The 19,558-nt window shown below is 42.4% G+C and overlaps 1 protein-coding gene across 1 annotated transcript in view; it reads left to right on the plus strand.

Annotated features, from left to right (window-relative positions):
* nup205.L (nucleoporin 205kDa L homeolog) overlaps window positions 1-19,558 on the plus strand; it is a 57,022-nt gene that overhangs the window by 14,686 nt on the left and 22,778 nt on the right. The window contains 18 exon segments of the mRNA XM_041585880.1: window positions 865-1,024; window positions 2,250-2,478; window positions 2,767-2,931; window positions 3,507-3,673; window positions 5,805-5,921; window positions 6,721-6,858; window positions 6,943-7,093; window positions 10,196-10,401; window positions 11,177-11,359; window positions 11,492-11,542; window positions 13,317-13,526; window positions 14,231-14,330; window positions 14,428-14,565; window positions 14,694-14,883; window positions 15,125-15,245; window positions 16,531-16,612; window positions 17,250-17,414; window positions 18,548-18,672. Of these exon segments, the coding sequence (XP_041441814.1) occupies window positions 865-1,024; window positions 2,250-2,478; window positions 2,767-2,931; window positions 3,507-3,673; window positions 5,805-5,921; window positions 6,721-6,858; window positions 6,943-7,093; window positions 10,196-10,401; window positions 11,177-11,359; window positions 11,492-11,542; window positions 13,317-13,526; window positions 14,231-14,330; window positions 14,428-14,565; window positions 14,694-14,883; window positions 15,125-15,245; window positions 16,531-16,612; window positions 17,250-17,414; window positions 18,548-18,672 (2,698 nt within the window).

The raw sequence follows: 19,558 nt of genomic DNA on the forward strand, positions 1-19,558 counted from the left end.
CCAACACCTTCATGTAGAATCTCGCGGGGTGGGACTTCGAGAGGAGAGACCGCACGAGGGTCCGTAGATGCTGGACCTTGTCACTGGGACAGTTTGTGTCTGGGTGTTGAACTGCATCCAGAGGAAGACCATGGATTGGCTTGGGGTTAACGAGGACTTGTCCAGGTTGATGAACCAACCAAACTCCTGAAATAAAAATAAAAGAGCAAAATAAATAGTAAAATACTCCTGAACGCAGGAGACCGTCCTAACCTCCTGAGGACACAATGAAACTGAGTGTCTCTGCCTACAGAGGAGGGGTATAGCAGGAGGAGGAGGGGTCAAGTTTCTATTTTTTTATTGTGTCCTGCCTCCTAGTGGTTCCAGCTATACCCCACTGTCCCTGTGTCCCCCAAGCAGACCTAGAGAAATAAGTGAATGTAAAATTGATGAGGGGGCTATTCTGAGCACTTTTGCAATGTACATTCATCATTTATTCTTTATTCCAAGATATTAAGGGATACATGTACTGTTAATATGAATGAATTTTGTTACAACAGCGCCACCTGCTGGTCATTTTCCCACCAGTCTGACCAGCAAGTAGTCAAGGAAGTTGTCAGGAGAAAGAAAGAGGCTGATGTTCTTCTGCTTAGGAAAGATGTGAGAAAGGTTTCTAATTTTATTCCTAAGCAGAAGAACATCAGCCTCTTTCTTTCTCCTGACAACTTCCTTGACTACTTGCTCGTAGTATTAAAAAAACAATAAGTAAATAATGTACATTGCAAAAGTGCTTAGAATAGTCCCCTCATCAATTTTACATTCACTTATTTTTAAGGTTTGCTTATCCTTTAACTTCTATCTTATGTCTGTTTCTGTTTCCCACAGCCCAGAGGTTGTGTCCATGGTGACTCGTTTCACTGATGATCTAATGGAACAAGGTTTGACCAATAAAATCCTGACCTTGATCTCTCAGATTGACGTGAACAATGAGTTTGACAAGCTGCAAAAGGAACGAGGTCTGGGCAACGAGAAGCACCGGAAAGAGGCAAGTGGGTGGGAGACAATAACCATTTAATCTGAATAAATGATTTGATTTTTGGTCTATATTTATTGGTGTGTATATATATATATATATATATATATATATATATATATATATATATATATATATATATATATATATATATATATATATATATATATATATATATATATATATATATATATATATATATATATGAAATCCTTATATTTTCCACACTCCACTGTGCAAACAACCCAGGTGCTGCTCAATTAGGCGTAATTGATATTTGTCCAAGAGGAATGAGTGCACACTGGGAACCTTTCCAAAGGTTTTATTTCAAAACCATAGTTTTATTTAAGTTAATTAAAAAATAGGCCAACGTTTCGGTCTACAACTAGAACCTAGTTACTGACCAAACCATTGGCCTGTTTTTTAATTAACTTAAATAAAAAATAAATAAATAAATATATATATATATATATATATATATATATATATATATATATATACGTACATACATACATACATACATACATACATACAACCTCCATGTTGCCAGCACTCTTGAAAATGTAACTCACATGCCTGGGTGCAGTGTCCAATCTATTAATCTACTCACATCCAATAAGGTCCGCACTCTCAGGGCTTTTTGATAAGTTAAAAAGATGATTTTATTGTAGTAAGCGCTGACGACTGCATAACGTCAGTAAGACTGCTTGTTTCCCGCCAGTTTATGTGTATATAAATATATATTGCAGACCTAACATGTAATTGTTACTTTGAGAAAGACCCGTGACCAGGCCGAAACGTCAAGTCTCTTACTACAATAAAATCATCTTAACTTATCAAAAAGCCCTGAGAGTGCAGACCTTATTGGATGTGAGTAGATAGATATATAGATATATAGATATATATATATATATATATATACATAGATAGATATATATATATTAGGGATGCACCGAAACCAGGATTCGGTTCGGGATTCGGCCGAATCCTTCTGTCTGGCTGAACCGAATCCTAATTTGCATATGCAAATTAGGGGTGGGTAGAGAAATCGCATGACTTTTTGTCACAAAACAACAAAGTAAAAAATGTTTTCCCCTTCCCATGCTTAATTTGCATATGCAAATTTGTATTTGGTTCGGCCGAACCTTTTGCCAAGGATTCGGGAGCTCGGCCAAATCCAAAATCGTGGATTCGGTGCATCGCTAATATATATTCTGTAATATTTCTGGTCATCCAGGTTTCTGATCTGATAAAAGAATGCCGACAGTCACTGGCACACAGCCTGTATTCATGGAGTTGCCAGACTCCATTAAGCAAAGAGGATACGCTACTTTTGATTGGATACTTGGAAAAAGTAACGGTAGAAGGCGATGGCTCATTGGACAAAGTGAACTTGACGCTGCTGATGTCACTTCTCTATTGCCTGGATGTTGGCTTTTTGGAGCAAGGGACAGATGATCGAGAAGGTATCATTTCTAATTTTTTTTCTCCTATTAATATAGTACAGACATATTCAGCAGCTCTTTACAGAAATTATACATCATTCCCTGCCCCAGTGGAGCTTACAATCTAAGATCCCATTCGAACACTCCGGGGTCAGTCTGTATGATTTCTGACGTGTGAAAGGAAGCTGGAGTACTCAGAGGAAGCCCACGCAGAGTTATAATGAGGGTAGACTTTATCACTGTCACGGTTGAGAGTCATGTACATAGGAGTAGGAGTGGAACTAACTTGTATTTCTCTCTGAACTATAGAACTGATGAAGCACGTGAGCATGTTCATGGACAGACAGTACATTGTTTCTATCCATAACCGTCTGCAGGACAGTCAGCCGTGGAAGCTGCCCGGGATGCAGGCTACAATCAGACTCGCTTGGGCCCTGGCTCTTCGAGGAATCTCTCAGTTCTCGGACGTCTTGGGTAAGTATGACTGAATAAGCATGTGGCCAGTAACCCAAAGCAACCAATCAGTAATAAGCTTTTTTCCAGCCCACTTGTAAGTAGAGGTGGCCATACATGGGCCGATAAAAGCTGCCGACAGACCAAGTCGGCAGCTTATTGGCCGTGTATGGGGCCCCCCGACGGGCTTCCCCGATCGAGATCTGGACGAAAGTCGGCCAGATCTCGATCGGATGGGACAAAACATCCCGTTGGATCATGGCCGCATGTTCGTTGATGCGGTCCCACGATCCGACTCCCATTCGCTAGGATCCGATCGTTGGGCCCTAGGGCCCACAATTGGATCAGCCCGATATTGCCCACCTCAAGGTGGGCATATCAGAGAGAGATCCGCTCGTTTGCCGATATCGCCAAACGAGCGGATCTCTCCATGTATGGCCACCTTAAAACAACTGATTGGTTGAGAATCACGTGCAAATCACTTGTAGTTACTTTTTCTGCATCTTTTTGACATCAGTAGTGTAAATGGCATGCAATATGGGGTAGCTACATGCACCCGTAGCCCTTTTTTTTCTGTTACTCCCTTTTTCTGGCAGAGTTTTCAGAAGCAGATGAGCCAATGGCCGAGATGGCTCTCAGCGGCAACGTCTTTCTCTTCCTCACGGAGGCAGTGGTGGGATCTGAAAGCTTCTGCACAGACGAATTCTTTATGGGCCGGATTCACAAACTCGTCACCGATTTCCTGACTCTCATGCCCATGAAAGTAGGTCAGATTTGGGACTGTTATGTTGAGATCCGGCTTTCCCCAACAATGCCCCTTTGTTTTGCTTTTTTTTTTTATATGATCTTTAAAGGGGAACAATCGCAAAAATGACAATTTTATGTAAGCTTCCTCATACTGAAGTAAGAAGGGGGGTCCTTTTTCCTAGCAGATGTATTAGAGCTCAGTCAAATAACTGATTCCAGTACAAACACAATGTAACAATATCACTGCCTTTTGCACGAATTCTGCATGTAGAGAGACATGATGTGATTTTAATAGAGTGAGCTCCAATACATCTTCTAGGGTAGGCAAAAGGAGCCCCCCTATAAGATATATTGGATCATCTGACAACCAACTCCTGAATGAAGAGAGAACGAAGAGAAACAGATGCTGAGAGAGGGATAGTGAAGATAAACTTGATTATTTCAGAAACAGTACAGAATATTTAATTGGTTGTATATAGAAAGTTTCAGTATGCTGACGCTAATATTAAATTTTCATTTTCGTGATAGTTCCCCTTTAATGATTGAAGAGGATGGACAACTGTGTTCATAGGGACTGCTAAATGCAGATAAAAAGCGAGGTAACCCATAAATAAACCAGGTTAGTCAGGAGACTCTCTGTCAGTAAATGAGAACTTTTATCACATAGGAGGAGGAGGCAGGGGTAGTTTAGATAACACAGCATCGCCACCCACTGGAAGGGAGAAAAAGGAAAGATTCCTTATTAGTGGTCACTGCAGGGTACAATTGGGAGCCAGGTGAAGAGGCAGCAAAGACACCCTAATGTCTAGATTCAGGTATGAAAATGGGGGATCACTGCAGTCTGCTCAGTACAGGTATGAAGTTTTTTAGTAGGCGTTCTAAATCAACTGGTGGGGTTAAACCAGATGGGGAGTAGTAGGTTTCTTGAGATGAGACTTTACTCTTTTTTTTTTTTTTTAAAGGATAAGTAAACCTTAAAAATAAGTGAATGTAAAATTGTTGAGGGGCTATTCTAAGCACTTTTGCAATGTACATTCATTATTTATTCTTTTTAAATTAAATTCCGACCAGTCTGACCACCAAGTAGTCAAGGAAGATAATTAGAAACATTTCTCACATCTTTCCTAAGCAGAAGAACATCAGAGCAGCCTCTTTCTTTCTCCTGACAACTTCCTTAACTTCCAGCGCCACCTGCTGGTCAGTTTCCCACCAGTCTGACCAGCAAGTAGTCAAGGAAGTTGTCAGGAGAAAGAAAGAGGCTGATGTTCTTCTGCTTAGGAAAGATGTGAGAGAGGTTTCTAATTTTATTCCTAAGCAGAAGAACATCAGCCTCTTTCTTTCTCCTGACAACTTCCTTGACTACTTGCTGGTCAGACTGGTGGGGAAAATGACCAGCAGGTGGCGCTGTTGTAACACAATTCATTCATATTAACAGCACATGTATCCCTTAATTTAAAAAGAATAAATAATGAATGCACATTGCAAATTGCACCCTCGTCAATTTTACATTCATTTATTTTAAAGGCTTACTTATCCTTTAAAGGTGAGTTTTGTTCATTTTTTTTACAAACAACCATAAACACAATAACAACATTGTTTAGTGTTCTTTACCGTGCACATAGGTATAGTCAACAGTATATGGAGTTAAAGTAGCATTGTTGTGTTTTAGCTTATCTACATCTTTAGGTTCACAGTTCTATAGAGTTTTCATTGCAGCAGGCCCCCCCCCCCAAACCCTATAGAGCGTATCCGTTGCCTGTCTGGTCTTATAGGTGAGTTTGATCAGCGGGGGGCCCCCCATCAGCTGGGCTTCTCCAGAATGTTGTATTTGGGAGGGTTTGGCCTATCCAGTGCATAATTATGGTTTTCTTTGTGTAAAACATGAGCGCTGAGACAAATTCTAGTTGGGTTGGTGGGAATTGGATCCTCCATTACCCCTAGCAGGCAGACCTCTGGGCTTATTACTTGTGGTGTCCCCCAAATCAACAGCTATAACACCCATTAGGTCTCTCCAAAACTTTTGCAATGGAGGACAGTTTGCTCCTGGTGATTTGCAGCGGGGGGGACTTTACTCTCTTTTTTTTAACCCTGTGTCTGTCATGGACTAAACAACAAAGTGCCTAATCGCAATATGATTGTCCTGCCAGGTAAAGCAACTTAGAAATCGTGCAGAAGAGGATGCGCGACTGATCCATATGAGCATGCAGATGGGGAACGAGCCTCCCGCTTCTCTACGTAGAGATCTGGAACATCTGCTGTTACTGGTATGATTTTGATTTAAAGGAGAACTAAAGCCTAACTAAAGAAGTAGCTAGACATGTTGTACATGATGTTTTGGGCTTCTGTACCAGCCCAAGGCAACCACAGCCCTTTAGCAGTAAAGATCTGTGTCTCCAAAGATGCCCCAGTAGCTCCCCGTCTTCTTTTCTGCTGATTCACTGCACATGCTCTGTGCTGCTGTCACTTACTGAGCTTAGGGAGCCACTCACAATATACAGTACACATAGAATAGAAATGTCACAATATAAGGCTGATTAGTAATTAATACACATAATTACTACAGGGCAGCACAGAAACCAGTGCAATTAGCATCAGAATTGAATAATCAGCAAACCTGTAGCATCAGCTTATATTACAGCCAGGGAAGCTCATTTTCTGCTGGATAATTAGTGACGAGCCCTAAGCTTAGCTTCTCAACAGCCAATCAGAGCCCACTGAGCATGTGAGTGTCACAGACACTTTCCAAGATGGTGACCCCCTGTGACAAGTTTGAAGTCCTGGATCATTGCTGCTAGAAGAAGACGAAACTTTAGGCGGGTGCATTAAGTTCAGTATATGAAATATGGCATTTTTAGCTATGGTCATTTTTATGGTTTAGTTCTCCTTTAAGTGTTGCATTGTGAACACCAATCACATAGGTTTCCATAACCAAACTCGGAGAGTTACGTATGGATAATGCAGTATGCTCAGAATGGAAAGTATTAGACAGAAGGCAGTTGCTGTGCCAAGCTAAATGCCCTCTCTTCGCAGCTTGGTCTTATACCATTTCTTTGACCCTGGCAGATTGGGGAGCTGTACCAGAACGACCCATTCCACCTGGAACTGGCATTGGAATACTGGTGTCCCGCAGAACCTCTCCAGTCGACCTCCTTGATGGGATCCTTCCTTGGTGTGGCCCACCAGAGACCACCTCAGCGTCAGGTATGAACTTTATAATGGCAGGGTGGCCTTTTGGATTATATCGACTTCATATAAACAAACCCATTTGTGCTGTTAATGTTGCAGGTCCTGTTGTCCAAGTTCGTGAGACAGATGAGTGACCTATTGCCCGCCACGCTCTACCTACCTTATCTTAAGATGCTCAGGGGCCTTGCAAGTGGCCCTCAGTGTGCCCATTACTGTTTTAGTCTCCTCAAAGCCAACGGGGGCAGCAGCGGTAAGAATTTGATTAAAGGGGTGGTTCACCTTTAGAATAACTTTTAGTATGCAAATCAAAGCAACTTTTTAATTGGTTTTCATTATTTATTTCTTCTAGTTTTTTTAATGATTTGCCATTTTCTTCTGACTCTTCCCAGTTTTCAAAAAGGGGTCACTGACCCCATCTAAAAAAACAAATGCTTTGTAAGGCTACCAATGTATTTTTATTGCTACTTTTTATTACTTCTCTTTCTATGCAGATCTCTCCTATTCACAGTGGCGGAACTACCGGGGGTGCAGAGGGTGCGAGCGGTCCAGGGCCCTGCACCCCCTCAGGACCCCCCGGCACTGAAATGCGGGCCGAAGAGGGGGGCCCGGCTACGCGTCCCGCACCAGTGCCTGCCCCCCTCTAGTTACGTTACTGCCTATTCATATTGCAGTCTCTTATTTAAATCAATGCATGGGAAATTTGGACCCTAGCAACCAGATTGCTAAACGTTTCAAACTGGAGAGCTGCTGAATAAAAGGCTAAATAAATCAAAAACCACAAATAAAAAATAAAAACCAATTGCAAATTGTCTTAGAATATCACTCTTTACATCATACTTAAAGTTAACTCAAAGGTGAACAACCCCTTTAAGAAAAAGCTATATCTGTGTTGATTTTTACGACTTGACTTGATCGATATTTTTTATATTTTATGGGGAAAAGCGACCTCACCAATGAGGAAGAGCTTGACCTCTTGGTAGTGAAGATCTTGGTAGTGATAAGGAACTTCCTCATATTGGGGCAGCACCTTCCCCAAGCCTTGAACTTTATTACCCCATTATGTTTATCTTCAGTTTCCTTCTTATATGTGACGTAGGGACTGAAGCATCTTAGGGTAAGGCGTTTTTGCAGTGTTTTTACGTTGCGTTTTTAAAAAAGAACAGCCAGGCGTAAATACGCCACTGAAACCACATGCGACCGTCAACATGCGTTTTTCAGCACGTAGGATTCTTTTCCCAACATGCACTTCTCATTGTTTTCATTGTTCTCATTGAGAATTCGGACGCCATATTTAAAATGCGCTGCGTATTTACGCAAACGTGCAGATCTCATAGAGTCTATTGATTTGGTAGTTTCTTGACATATCGGCGTCCTGTGGCGGATTTCAGCTTGCAAACGCCCTGTTTGATTTGCCATAGTGCATTTTCCATTAGTTTCCGTGGTAGCGCAGTTTATGCGTATTTACGCCTGGCTGTTCTTTTTTTAAAAACGCAATGTAAAAACGCCGCAAAAAAGCCACATCTGGCCTTGCACTTAGGCACCATCCTTATTTATTTAGTTTTTTTTTATTAAAGGGCAAGTCAACCCCAAAATAAAAATTTGCCTAATAAACGAAAACATTATTCCATGCAACTTTCCAATATTATTATTAATTAGGCAAATTTGCTCCAGGGCAGTAACCCATAGCAACCAACCAGTGATTAACTTTTTTTCAGCCAGCTGCAGGTTGAACACGGAAAGCAACCGTCTGCCATGGGTTTCTGCCCAGGTGCAAATTTGCCCAAATGTTTATAAATGACCTGCAGTATGTTTGTGGCCTTAGTACAGTTTATAGAGTCACTGCTTATGTTGCACCAGTCCTTGCTCATAGCTTGATACACTTACTTCATATGATTTTCATGCACTAGCCCCCTTGGGTGCTTCTCAGCCAAGGTAACTAACTAAAGCATCGGGGTAATATCTTTAATTGGAAAGGCCTCCGGAACACACACTAATTCATACAGCAGCTTTCTCTCTCATGTGCTGAACCTGCACATATAACATCATGTTTTGATTTAGTTTCCTTTTTAAAGGGGTTGTTCACCTTTAAATTAACTGTTAGTACGATGTAGACAGTGATCTTATGAGAATATTTGCAATTGGGTTTAATTTTTTTTATTTGTGGTTTTTAAGTTGTTTAGCTTTTTATTCGGCTGCTGCAATTTCAGCAATCTGGTTGCTAGCGCCCAAATTCCCCTAGCAACCATGCACTGATTCGAAGAAGAGACTGGAATATGAATAGGAGACACCTGAACAGAAAGATAAGTAATATAAAGTAGCAATGGCAATAAATGTGAAGCCTTACAGAGCATTTGTTTTTAGATGGGTTCAGCGACCCCCATCTGAAAGCTGGAAAGAGTCAGAAGATAAAGGCAAATATTAAAAAAAAACTAAAAAATAAATAATGTAGACCGATCGAAAAGTTGCTATAGAAAATATTCTATAACATATTAAAATGTAACTTAAAGGTGAACCACCCCTATAAAGGGGTTGTTCAGCTTCCAGCACTTTTTTCAGTTCAGTTGGTTTCAGACAGTTCGCCCGAAAGAAAGACTTTTTCCAGTTACTTTCTATGTGTTTTTCTTATTTTGAAGTGTAAAGTGTCATTTTTCATCTTCTAGCTCTGGGAGGGGGGGGGGGGTCGCCGACTCTGTTCTAAATTGATACATTTAGTTGATACATTTCTTATCTTTGTCCCTGCTGAGCAGAATCCGTTTCATTAAAGGTGATTGTTATCATTGATACAATAGTTGCTAATACTCCAGAGATGCTGCTGAGAAATGGATCATCTAAATGTTGCAAAACTGTAACAGTTTAGGGCAGAGACAGACGCTCAGATTCGGGGAGATTTAGTCGCCCGACGATAAATCGCCTCTTCTTCGGGGCGACTAATCTCCCCGAACTGCCTCCTGCTGGCTAAAAGTTTCCTCGTGAGGCAACGTCGGGCGACTTCGGATTTACAATGCAGCCGGCGGGAGGAGATTAGTCGCCCCGAAGAAGAGGAGATTTGTCTCTGGGCGACTAATCTCCCCGAATCAGAGTGTGTGTCTCTGCCCTTAGAGTCTGTACCTGAATTACTGAGCTGCCAGACTCCAGAGACAGGGACATTAACATTTAAAAAAAGTAATTTTTAATTGAAAAAGGTCTTTATTTCTGTTGAACTATCTGAAACCAACTGAACTGAAAAAGTGTTAGAAGGTGAACGACCCCTTTCAATATAATTTGCATATGCTAAGTCAACTAGCCTGCTGTAACTAGCCTGCAATATATTCTTTTTGTGACAAATGTAAAGATCCTGTTTTCATGATTTCAGCAGAGAGCTTGCAAGCTGGAGGGGGCAGCCCAGTATCCTGGGACCACTTCTTCCACTCTCTGATGCTGTACCACGAGCACTTGCGGAGGGATCTGCCGAACACCGACAGTATCCACCATCGTCACCCTCCTCTCCGTGGCATCACCCAGCGAGAGCTCGATGGCCTCATTGCCTGCTTGCAGCTCACCTGCACCATCATCGACTGGGTAAATAACCCTTTGCTGCAAATACTGCTTAAAGGGATACTGCCATGGGGAAAAGTGTTATTTTTTTTTTTTCCCACAACACATCCGTTAATAGTGCTGCTCCAGCAGAATTCTACACTGAAATCCGTTTCTCAAAAGAGCAAACAGATTTTTTTTTTTTTAATCTTGAAATCTGACAAGGGGCTAGGCATATTATTAGTTTCCCAGCTGCCGCCAGTCACGTGTCTTGTGCTCTGATAAACTTCAGTCACTCTTTACTGCTCTACTGCAAGTTGGAGTGATATCACCCCCTCTCTTTCCTCCCTAGCAGAACAATGGGAAGGTAACCAGATAGCAGCTCCCTAACACGAGATAAAAGCTGCCTGGTAGATCTAAGAACAGCACTCAATAGTAAAATCCAGGTCCCACTGAGGCACATTCAGTTACATTGAGTAGGAGAAACAACAGCCTGCCAGAAAGCAGTTCCATCCTAAAGTGCTGGCACTTTCTGAAAGCACATGACCAGGCAAAATGACCTGAGATGCACCTACACACCAATATTACAACTAAATACACTTGCTGGTTCAGGAATGAAATTTTTTATTGGAGAGTGAGTTATTTGCAGTGTAAAAACATAAAAATCATGTCAGAATCCCAAAGGGCTAGGTGCAACTCTGTTGATTGGTGGTGCCTTAAACAGTTGGGTTTTTGGTTACTCTTTTCATGAAATTCAGTTTGAGCTTCTATTTATTTTGTATGGTGTTGGTTTTCATCGTGACTTTATGTTTGCTGTCAGAGTGAAAGTGCCCGCCTGGCTCTATGTGAGCATGCCCAGTGGATGCCGGTGGTCGTTATCCTTGGCCTCCTGCAGTGCAGCATCCCACCTCTCCTGAAGGCTGAGCTCCTGAAGACACTGACTGCCTTTGGCAAATCCCCAGAGATTGCAGCATCCCTATGGCAATCCCTTGAATATACACAGGTATGCATGCAACAGCTCATCACACTCTTACTCAATTTGTTTCTGCCGTCTATGAAATTATCAAGGCCTTGAGAGAATACATTAAGAATTCTGCAAATGTACTGATTTTGTGCTTTTTTTTCTTTTTAACAGATTTTGCAGACTGTAAGAGCCCCAGTACTACGGCAAGGAGCAGGAATTGAGGTCATTTTGCGTGGTGATATTGTAACCTTTCCATTCCCGCACTGTTCTCTCAAAATATTATACAATAGAACCCCCATTTTACTTTTTTCAGGGGACCAGGAAAAAAATTATGTAAAATCAGGGAAAATGTAAAATCAAATTTTAGTAGTCTGTGCTATTGGTAGGGATGCACCAAATCCAGTATTTGGGATTCGGCGGAATCCTTAGTAAAAGATTCGGCTGAATACCGAATCCGAACCCTAATTTGCATGTGCAAATTAGGGGCAGGAAAGGAAAAATTGATAAAAAATCAAGTGATTTCCCTACCCGCCCCTAATTTACATATGCAAATTAGGATTTGGTTCGGCCAGGCACAAGGATTCCTGGATTCAGTGCGTCCCTCGCTATTGGATAATCATAACTAGAAAATTGCCATTTTAAAAAATAAGGGCTGTCCCCTGTGTTCGTAGGATTCACAGTAGTGATGTGCGGGCCGAACCGATACCCGCGAGTCGTGAGGGTTCGGGTCGACCTTGCGCTGCTCCTCGCGGGTGCGGGTTGAGCTCTTCTCCTGCTCTCCCCTTTCGAATACCGCATCCGACTTCCGGTTTTATAGTCTCGCGTCTGCTCGCCCCGCCCCCTTTGTGACGTCATGGGCGGGTCTATGAAAGGACCCCGGAACCGCGGGTGCGGGAGGCAGCAGGGCGGGTTAGGGTCGGGTGCAGGTCAGGGAAACCCTGACCCGCACATCAATAATTCACAGTGCACACAAACAAACCACATGTTAGGTCACATGAGCCAATTAACAAAGTTCTGTCTTTTGCTGTGATTGGTGCTGGACTGAATAAGGCAGGGCCCTAAACCTTTTTTTACCCGTGAGCCACTATCAAAACTAAAAAGAGTTGGGGAGCAACACAGGCATGCAAAAAAAGTTCCTGGGGTGCCAAATAAGGGCTGTGATTGGCTGTTTGGTAGCCACTATGTGGACTGGCAGCCTACAGGAGACTATTTGACAGTACACCTGGTTTTTATGCACCAAAACTTGCCTCCAATCCTGGAATTCAAAAATAAGCACCTGCTTTGATTCCACTGGGAGCAACATCCAAGGGTTGGGGAGCAATATGTTGCTCACGAGCTACTGGTTGGGGATCACTGGCAGAACCATGGCAAAATATACATCTGCTTAGTATTTAAAACCCTTTTTATTTCACAAATAACATTCATAGAGGAAAAAAAGCAGTTGTGGGAACATCAGGACAATATTTGGATGTAAAATCTGGGAAAACATTATTAAAAATCAGGGAAATGCACCCATTGGAATGCATTATAAATTGGTGAGTCCACAAATAAAAAATGTAAAATGCGGGAAAACTTAAAATCAGGGTACTGAAAAGGGATGCACCGAATCCACTATTTTGGATTCGGCCGAACCCCCGAATCCTTTGTGTAAAATTCGGCCGAATACGGAACCAAATCCTAATTTGCATATGCAAATTAGGGGCGGGAAGGGGAAAACATTTTTTTGCTTCCAAAAAGTCAAGCGATTTCTCTCCCGGCCCCTTATTTGAATATGCAAATTTGGATTTGGTTCGGTTCGGCTGGGCAGAAGGATTCGGTCAACCCCGAACCGAATCCTGGATTCGGTGCATCGCTACTGAAAATGGAGGTTTCACTGTAATTGTAAGACCAGTGCACAAAATGATATCTGTTACATATATAGTAAGCACATTTAAATTATTTTCTGCACAGAATATATCTTTGTAATAATTCCAAATATGCCTTTGGCTTCAACCAGGTGGAACTGAATGAGATTGAGTCTCGGTGTGAAGAGTACCCCCTGACCAGAGCATTCTGCCAGCTCATTAGTACTCTAGTGGAAAGCTCCTTCCCCACCAATCTGGGAGCAGGTTTGAGAGCACCCGGCTTTGAGCCGTACCTCCAGTTTCTCCGGGACACCGTGTTCCTTAGGTTCCGAACTAGAGCCTACAGGAGAGCAGCAGAAAAGGTAAAATCTAGCATTCCGGGGTGTGAGCAGCCTTTCCTGACTGGCTGGATCTGTATATGTCTGCAGCTATGTAGGACTCTGATCACTGACTTTTAAAGGATAAGTAAACTTTAAAAATAAGTGAATGTAAAATTGATGAGGGGGTTGTTCTTAGCACTTTTGTAATTTACATTCATTATTTATTATTTTTACATTCCAAGATATTAAGGGATACATGTGCTGTTACTATGAATGAATTTTGTTACAACAGCGCCACCTGCTGGTCAGTTTCCCACCAGTCTGACCAGCAAGTAGTCAAGGAAGTTGTCAGGAGAAAGAAAGAGGCTGATGTTCTTCTGCTTAGGAATACAATTAGAAACCTTTCTCACATCTTTCCTAAGCAGAAGAACATCAGCCTCTTTCTTTCTCCTGACAACTTCCTTGACTACTTGCTGGTCAGACTGGTGGGAAACTGACCAGCAGGTGGCGCTGTTGTAACAAAATCCATTCATAGTAACAGCACATGTATCCCTTAATATCTTGGAATTTAAAAAGAATAAATAATGAATGTACATTACAAAAGCACTTAGAACAGCCCCCTCATCAATTTTACATCCACTTATTTTTAAGGTTTAATTATCTTTTAAAATAAAACTGTAAATGACTATACACCTGCTGTATTATTGAAAACGTGTTTGTTAATGCGTTGGTGTTTTCCTGTGCAGTGGGAAGTAGCAGAGGCTGCGTTGGAAGTCTTCTACAAGCTTTTGAAGGACTATGAACCTCAGCCTGAAGACTTTGTGGACCAGTATGTAGAACTGCAAGGTATATTTTGCCTCATCAGCCAGATTTTCTAATTCACAATTAAAAGGCAATTGATGACCGAGATGAGCATTGTTTTACCATTCGTGTTATGTCTTAGGAGAAGAAAGTGTTGCTTTCAAGCCTCCAGGGTTCAGTCTCATGCATCATCTGCTCAATGAGTCTCCAATGCTGGAGCTCTGCCTCAGCCTCCTGGAAGAGGGGGTCACCCAGCTGGACACATATGCCCCTTTTCCAGGTAATCGTCCATACTTTTTATTAAAGCAAAAATTGGAAGTCTGAACTTTGAAATGCAGTCTGGTGATGGTTTGGATAAACTTCCTTCTGCCAGAGTCGTTATGTGTGTGTATATTCTTTCTTTCCCAGGCAAGAAACACCTAGAGAAGGCAGTGGCTTATTGTTTCATGCTCCTGAATCTGACTCTACAGAAAGAGAATGGCTTCATGGATTTGTTAAGGGAAAGTCACCTGTCGATGATTGTGACCCCTCTGGAGCAGCTCTTGCAGGGAATTAACCCACGATCCAAGAAAGCTGATAATGTAGTGAATATTGCTCGGTGAGTGGGGCTTAAACAGGCTGAATTGTAATAGTGTGGACCAACTGATTGGTTATTTAATGCTTTCTTTATTTACAGGTGTTAGTGGAATTAGACGCCACTTACTCCGTAGCCCCATCTCATTCTCTACTGACCTCTCCATCCTGTCTCATTACTTACTGGTCTCTTTTTTTTAGGAGTTATTTACATGCAAGCATACATGCCTTCATAGCCTTACTGTGTGCATCTTTGTATCCTTCAGATATCTCTACCACGGAAACAGCAACGCCGAGCTTGCCTTTGAAAGTGCAAAGATCTTGTGCAGCATCTCCTGTAACTCTAAGATCCAAGAAAAAATTGTGGGAGACTTTACCCAAGATAAGGTAGATCTGTTTTTACTATCAGTAGATGCTGTGTAACCTCAAAAGCTTTGACGGGGATGTCAGTCAGCGCCCTCCATCTTTTTAAAAAGTAATTTGAGTCTTGGACAGGCTACAGTTTGAGTCCAGATTAAAAAGAGGGCAGAGAGTGGCTTTAGCACTACTTGGGACTTAAAGGGGAAGGAAACCTAGTCGGCGCAAACCCCCCCACCCGTTTGTTGCCCACCCTCCCTCCTCCCCCCTGGCCTACCCGTCCCGCTGGGCAAATGCCCCTAACTTGTTACTTACCCTTCTGCGCAGGTCCAGTCCAGGGAGTTCACCGACGACATCTTCTTCCACGCGATCTTCTTCCTGCTGTGAACGGCGTTTTGGCGCATGCGCAGTAGGATCATTTCGTCGGTACGGATCTACTGCGCATGCGCCAAAAGTCACGCGCATGTACCGGCGAAATGATCCTACTGCGCATGCGCCGTTCAAAGCAGGAAGAAGATCGCGTGGAAGAAGATGTCGTCGGTGAACTCCCTGGACTGGACCTGCGTAGAAGAGTAAGTAACAAGTTAGGGGCATTTGCCCAGCGGGACGGGTAGGCCAGGGGGGAGGAGGGAGGGTGGGCAACAAACGGCAGGGGGGGTGGGAGGTTTGCGCCGACTAGGTTTCCTTCCCCTTTAAGGTGGCCATAGACTCAAAGATCTGCTCGTTTGGCGACATCGCCAAACGAGCGGATCTTTCCCCTATATGCCACTAAACGGCATGGCTATATCGGGGGTAATTCGAACGATCGAATTACGATGCGCCAAGGGGCTCCGACGGGTCGGTCGGTTAAAAATCCAACCTTCCCGATCGATATCGTGGCCAGATATCGATCGGGAAGACCCGTCGGAAGCCCCCATACACGGGCAGATAAGCTGTCAAATCGGTCCAAACGACCAATATCGGCAGCTTTATCTGCCCGTGTATGGCCACCTTAAGGATTGGATGAGAATACTGGAGGAGGTAGGACTTGAAAGACCTGGGAAGAGATACTGGTGGGACAAACAGGAAGTAACTGGGAGAAATAAAGGTGTTAAAGGCATGTGGTAAGTTTAGTGTAGACGGCTAGTATGAAAGGACAAGATGGGAAGTAAGGCAGTGTAGAAGGTTTAATAGAGAAGAAATGTTATGTTACAATGACAATGAGTTGGAGAGGAGTGTAGACTGGCAATCTGTTTGGCCTGTTGCAAGATTCCATAGACAGCAAGGCTGGCTGCAATATTTTGTACCTAATACACGGTCTCCTTTGTCACTGCAGAATGTGAGTCAGAAGCTGATGGTTGGTTTTGTTTCGTGCTTGGACAGCGAGGAAGCAGAGGAGTTAATGGATTCAGAGAAAGGTTAGTATATTCCCCATTACCCCAGTACGTGGATACAACACATTAACCAATGCAATCCGTCTGGAAGTGATTGATTAGTGTCTTTGAGGAGTAAAAGACGGAGGTTATAGCTACAAATGCATGTTGAGAAAGTAAGAAAGGACCAGACGACTAATGGCGGCCATAGACGCACCGATAATGTCGTAAGAAACGAATTTTCATACGATATTCGGTGCGGTGGGTGCGTTTGAAGGCACCCGAACGTTGGCCATTGTTAGTGTTGAATTGTCGGATACAGGTAGAATTCTATTGTTTCTGTCTATATCTGACAATTCAGCTCTACACGTGTGTGCTGAAACGGATTTTTTGAAAATAATTTTTTCTAGGAAAGATCAAAATTTTAACGTCCATTTTAACCTTAAGGCTAGAGAAACACTGACCAATTTGTTTTGGTTCTAAACTATGTCGCTGATCTGTGCGGCCCCCATGGCCCCACTAGATCTGCTCGTAGATATCGTTTGTAAGTAGCTCAGCTCAGTGAGGCTTGTGCAAAGATCTCGTGTGATTACACTTTATTATTGTAGAAGCAAAGCAGCTTTTTAAGACATGTGTTGGGTGAATATTGGGAATCTAATTAACCCTTTCCTTTGAGCTGCAGAGGCGGAGGAACAAGTGAAGCAGACCAACATTAGGTACATGACCAAAATTCACATCCTCAATCTTCTAATCACCTCCCTGGAAATGAAAGCTCCCAATCTTGCCATGTTTCTTCTTGGCTATGAACTGAAGAAGCCAGTCAGTACAACCAACCTGCAGGACTCCGGTATAAGCGATTCCCTTGCTGCAAAGCTGCATCTATTTGCTGATATCAGTTGTTATTTAAAGGAACAGTAACGTCAAAAAATAAAATTGTTTTAAAGTAATGAAAATATAATGCAATGTTGCCCTGCAATGGTAAAACTGCTGTATTTACTTAAAGGGATACTGTCATCGGAAAACATGTTTTTTTCAAAACACATCAGTTAATAGTGCTACTCCAGCAGACTTCTGCACTGAAATCCATTTCTCAAAAGAGCAAACAGATTTTTTTATATTCAATTTTGAAATCTGACATGGGGCTAGACATTTTGTCAATTTCCCAGCTGCCCCGGTCATGTGACTTGTGCCTGCACTTTAGGAGAGAAATGCTTTCTGGCAGGCTGCTGTTTTTCCTTCTCAATGTAACTGAATGTGTCTCAGTGGGACCTGGATTTTACTATTGAGTGTTGTTCTTAGATCTACCAGGCAGCTGTTATCTTGTGTTAGGGAGCTGTTATCTGGTTACCTTCCCATTGTTCTTTTGTTTGGCTGCTGGGGGGAAAGGGAGGGGGGTGATATCACTCCAACTTGCAGTACAGCAGTAAAGAGTGATTGAAGTTTATTAGAGCACAAGTCACATGACTTGGGGCAGCTGGGAAATTGACAATATGTCTAGCCCCATGTCAGATTTCAAAATGGAATATAAAAAAATCTGTTTGCTCTTTTGAGAAATGGATTTCAGTGCAGAATTCTGCTGGAGCAGCACTATTAACTGATTCATTTTGAAAAAAAATTTTTTTCCCATGACAGTATCCCTTTAAGAAACACTACTATTGTTTATATAAATAAGCTGCTGTGTAGCAATGGGGGCAGCCATTCAAAGGAGAAAAGGCTCAAGTTACACAGCAGATAGCAAATAAGCCCTGTCTGTCCAATGGTGTTATCTGTTATCCATTAGTTAACCTGTGCCATATAGCCGTTTTTCAATTTCCGCCATTGCTCCACAGCAGCTTGTTAATATGAACTATAGTAGTGTTTCTGAAGCAAACACACCAGTTTTACCAGTGAAGGGCAACACTACATGATATTTTCATTACTTAAAAGCACTTTCATTTTTTTGTGTTACTGTTCCTTTAAACACAAGCTTTCTTTGTTCAGGTGTCCTGGGCTGCCCGAGGACCTGCCTTCACTCTATTCTAGAGATCTTGCGAAAAGGGACTGACGGGCGGGCTGGGCCTGTAGCAGTATGGGACACTCCTCATCTTGCTGAACTGTGTTACCAGGTATGTTTCAGTATATATTTGTTATACATTTCATTTTATTCATTGCTCTGAAACAAGTAGGAAAATAACTGATTCCAGTAAAACTGAGCAAGTTGCAGTACCAACTTCTAGTCCGATTCTTCGTCCTGTTCAGTCCCTGCCTGCAACCTTCAAGGCGATGAGGCCTTGTGATTAAGGGGCTCGGAGTTATCTCAGTTGAGTTATAGTTGGTCAACCCCACGCGGAGAGAAACCATGAAACTATGGCAGCACTAAGTATTCCCCTGTACTAAGCACAATTCAGCAGGAACAGTCCCTAAGTTTGCTCATAGTCTGTACAGAGAGATCCCATAAAACTATGGCAGCATAGGTATTCCATGTACTAAGCACAATTCAGCAGGAACAGTCCCTAAGTTTGCTCATAGTCTGTACAGAGAGATCCCATAAAACTATGGCAGCATAGGTATTCCATGTACTAAGCACAATTCAGCAGGAACAGTCCCTAAGTTTGCTCATAGTCTGTACAGCGAGATCCCATAAAACTATGACAGCATAGGTATTCCCCTGTACTAAGCACAATTCCGCAGGAACAGTCCCTAAGTTTGCTCATAGTCTGTACAGAGAGATCCCATAAAACTATGGCAGCATAGGGATTCCCTGTACTAAGCACAATTCAGCAGGAACAGTCCCCTAAGTTTGCTCATAGTCTGTACAGAGAGATCCCATAAAACTATGGCAGCATAGGTATTCCCTGTACTAAGCACAATTCAGCAGGAACAGCCCCTAAGTTTGCTCATAGTCTGTACAGAGAGATAACATAAAATTATAGCAGCATAGGTATTCCCTTTACTAAGTACAATTCAGCAGTAGCTTGTTGATGTATAGTTCATGTTTTTATCTGATCGAAT

Source organism: Xenopus laevis, chromosome 3L (assembly GCF_017654675.1).
Source record: "Xenopus laevis strain J_2021 chromosome 3L, Xenopus_laevis_v10.1, whole genome shotgun sequence".
In the NCBI taxonomy this organism is placed as follows: domain Eukaryota; kingdom Metazoa; phylum Chordata; class Amphibia; order Anura; family Pipidae; genus Xenopus; species Xenopus laevis.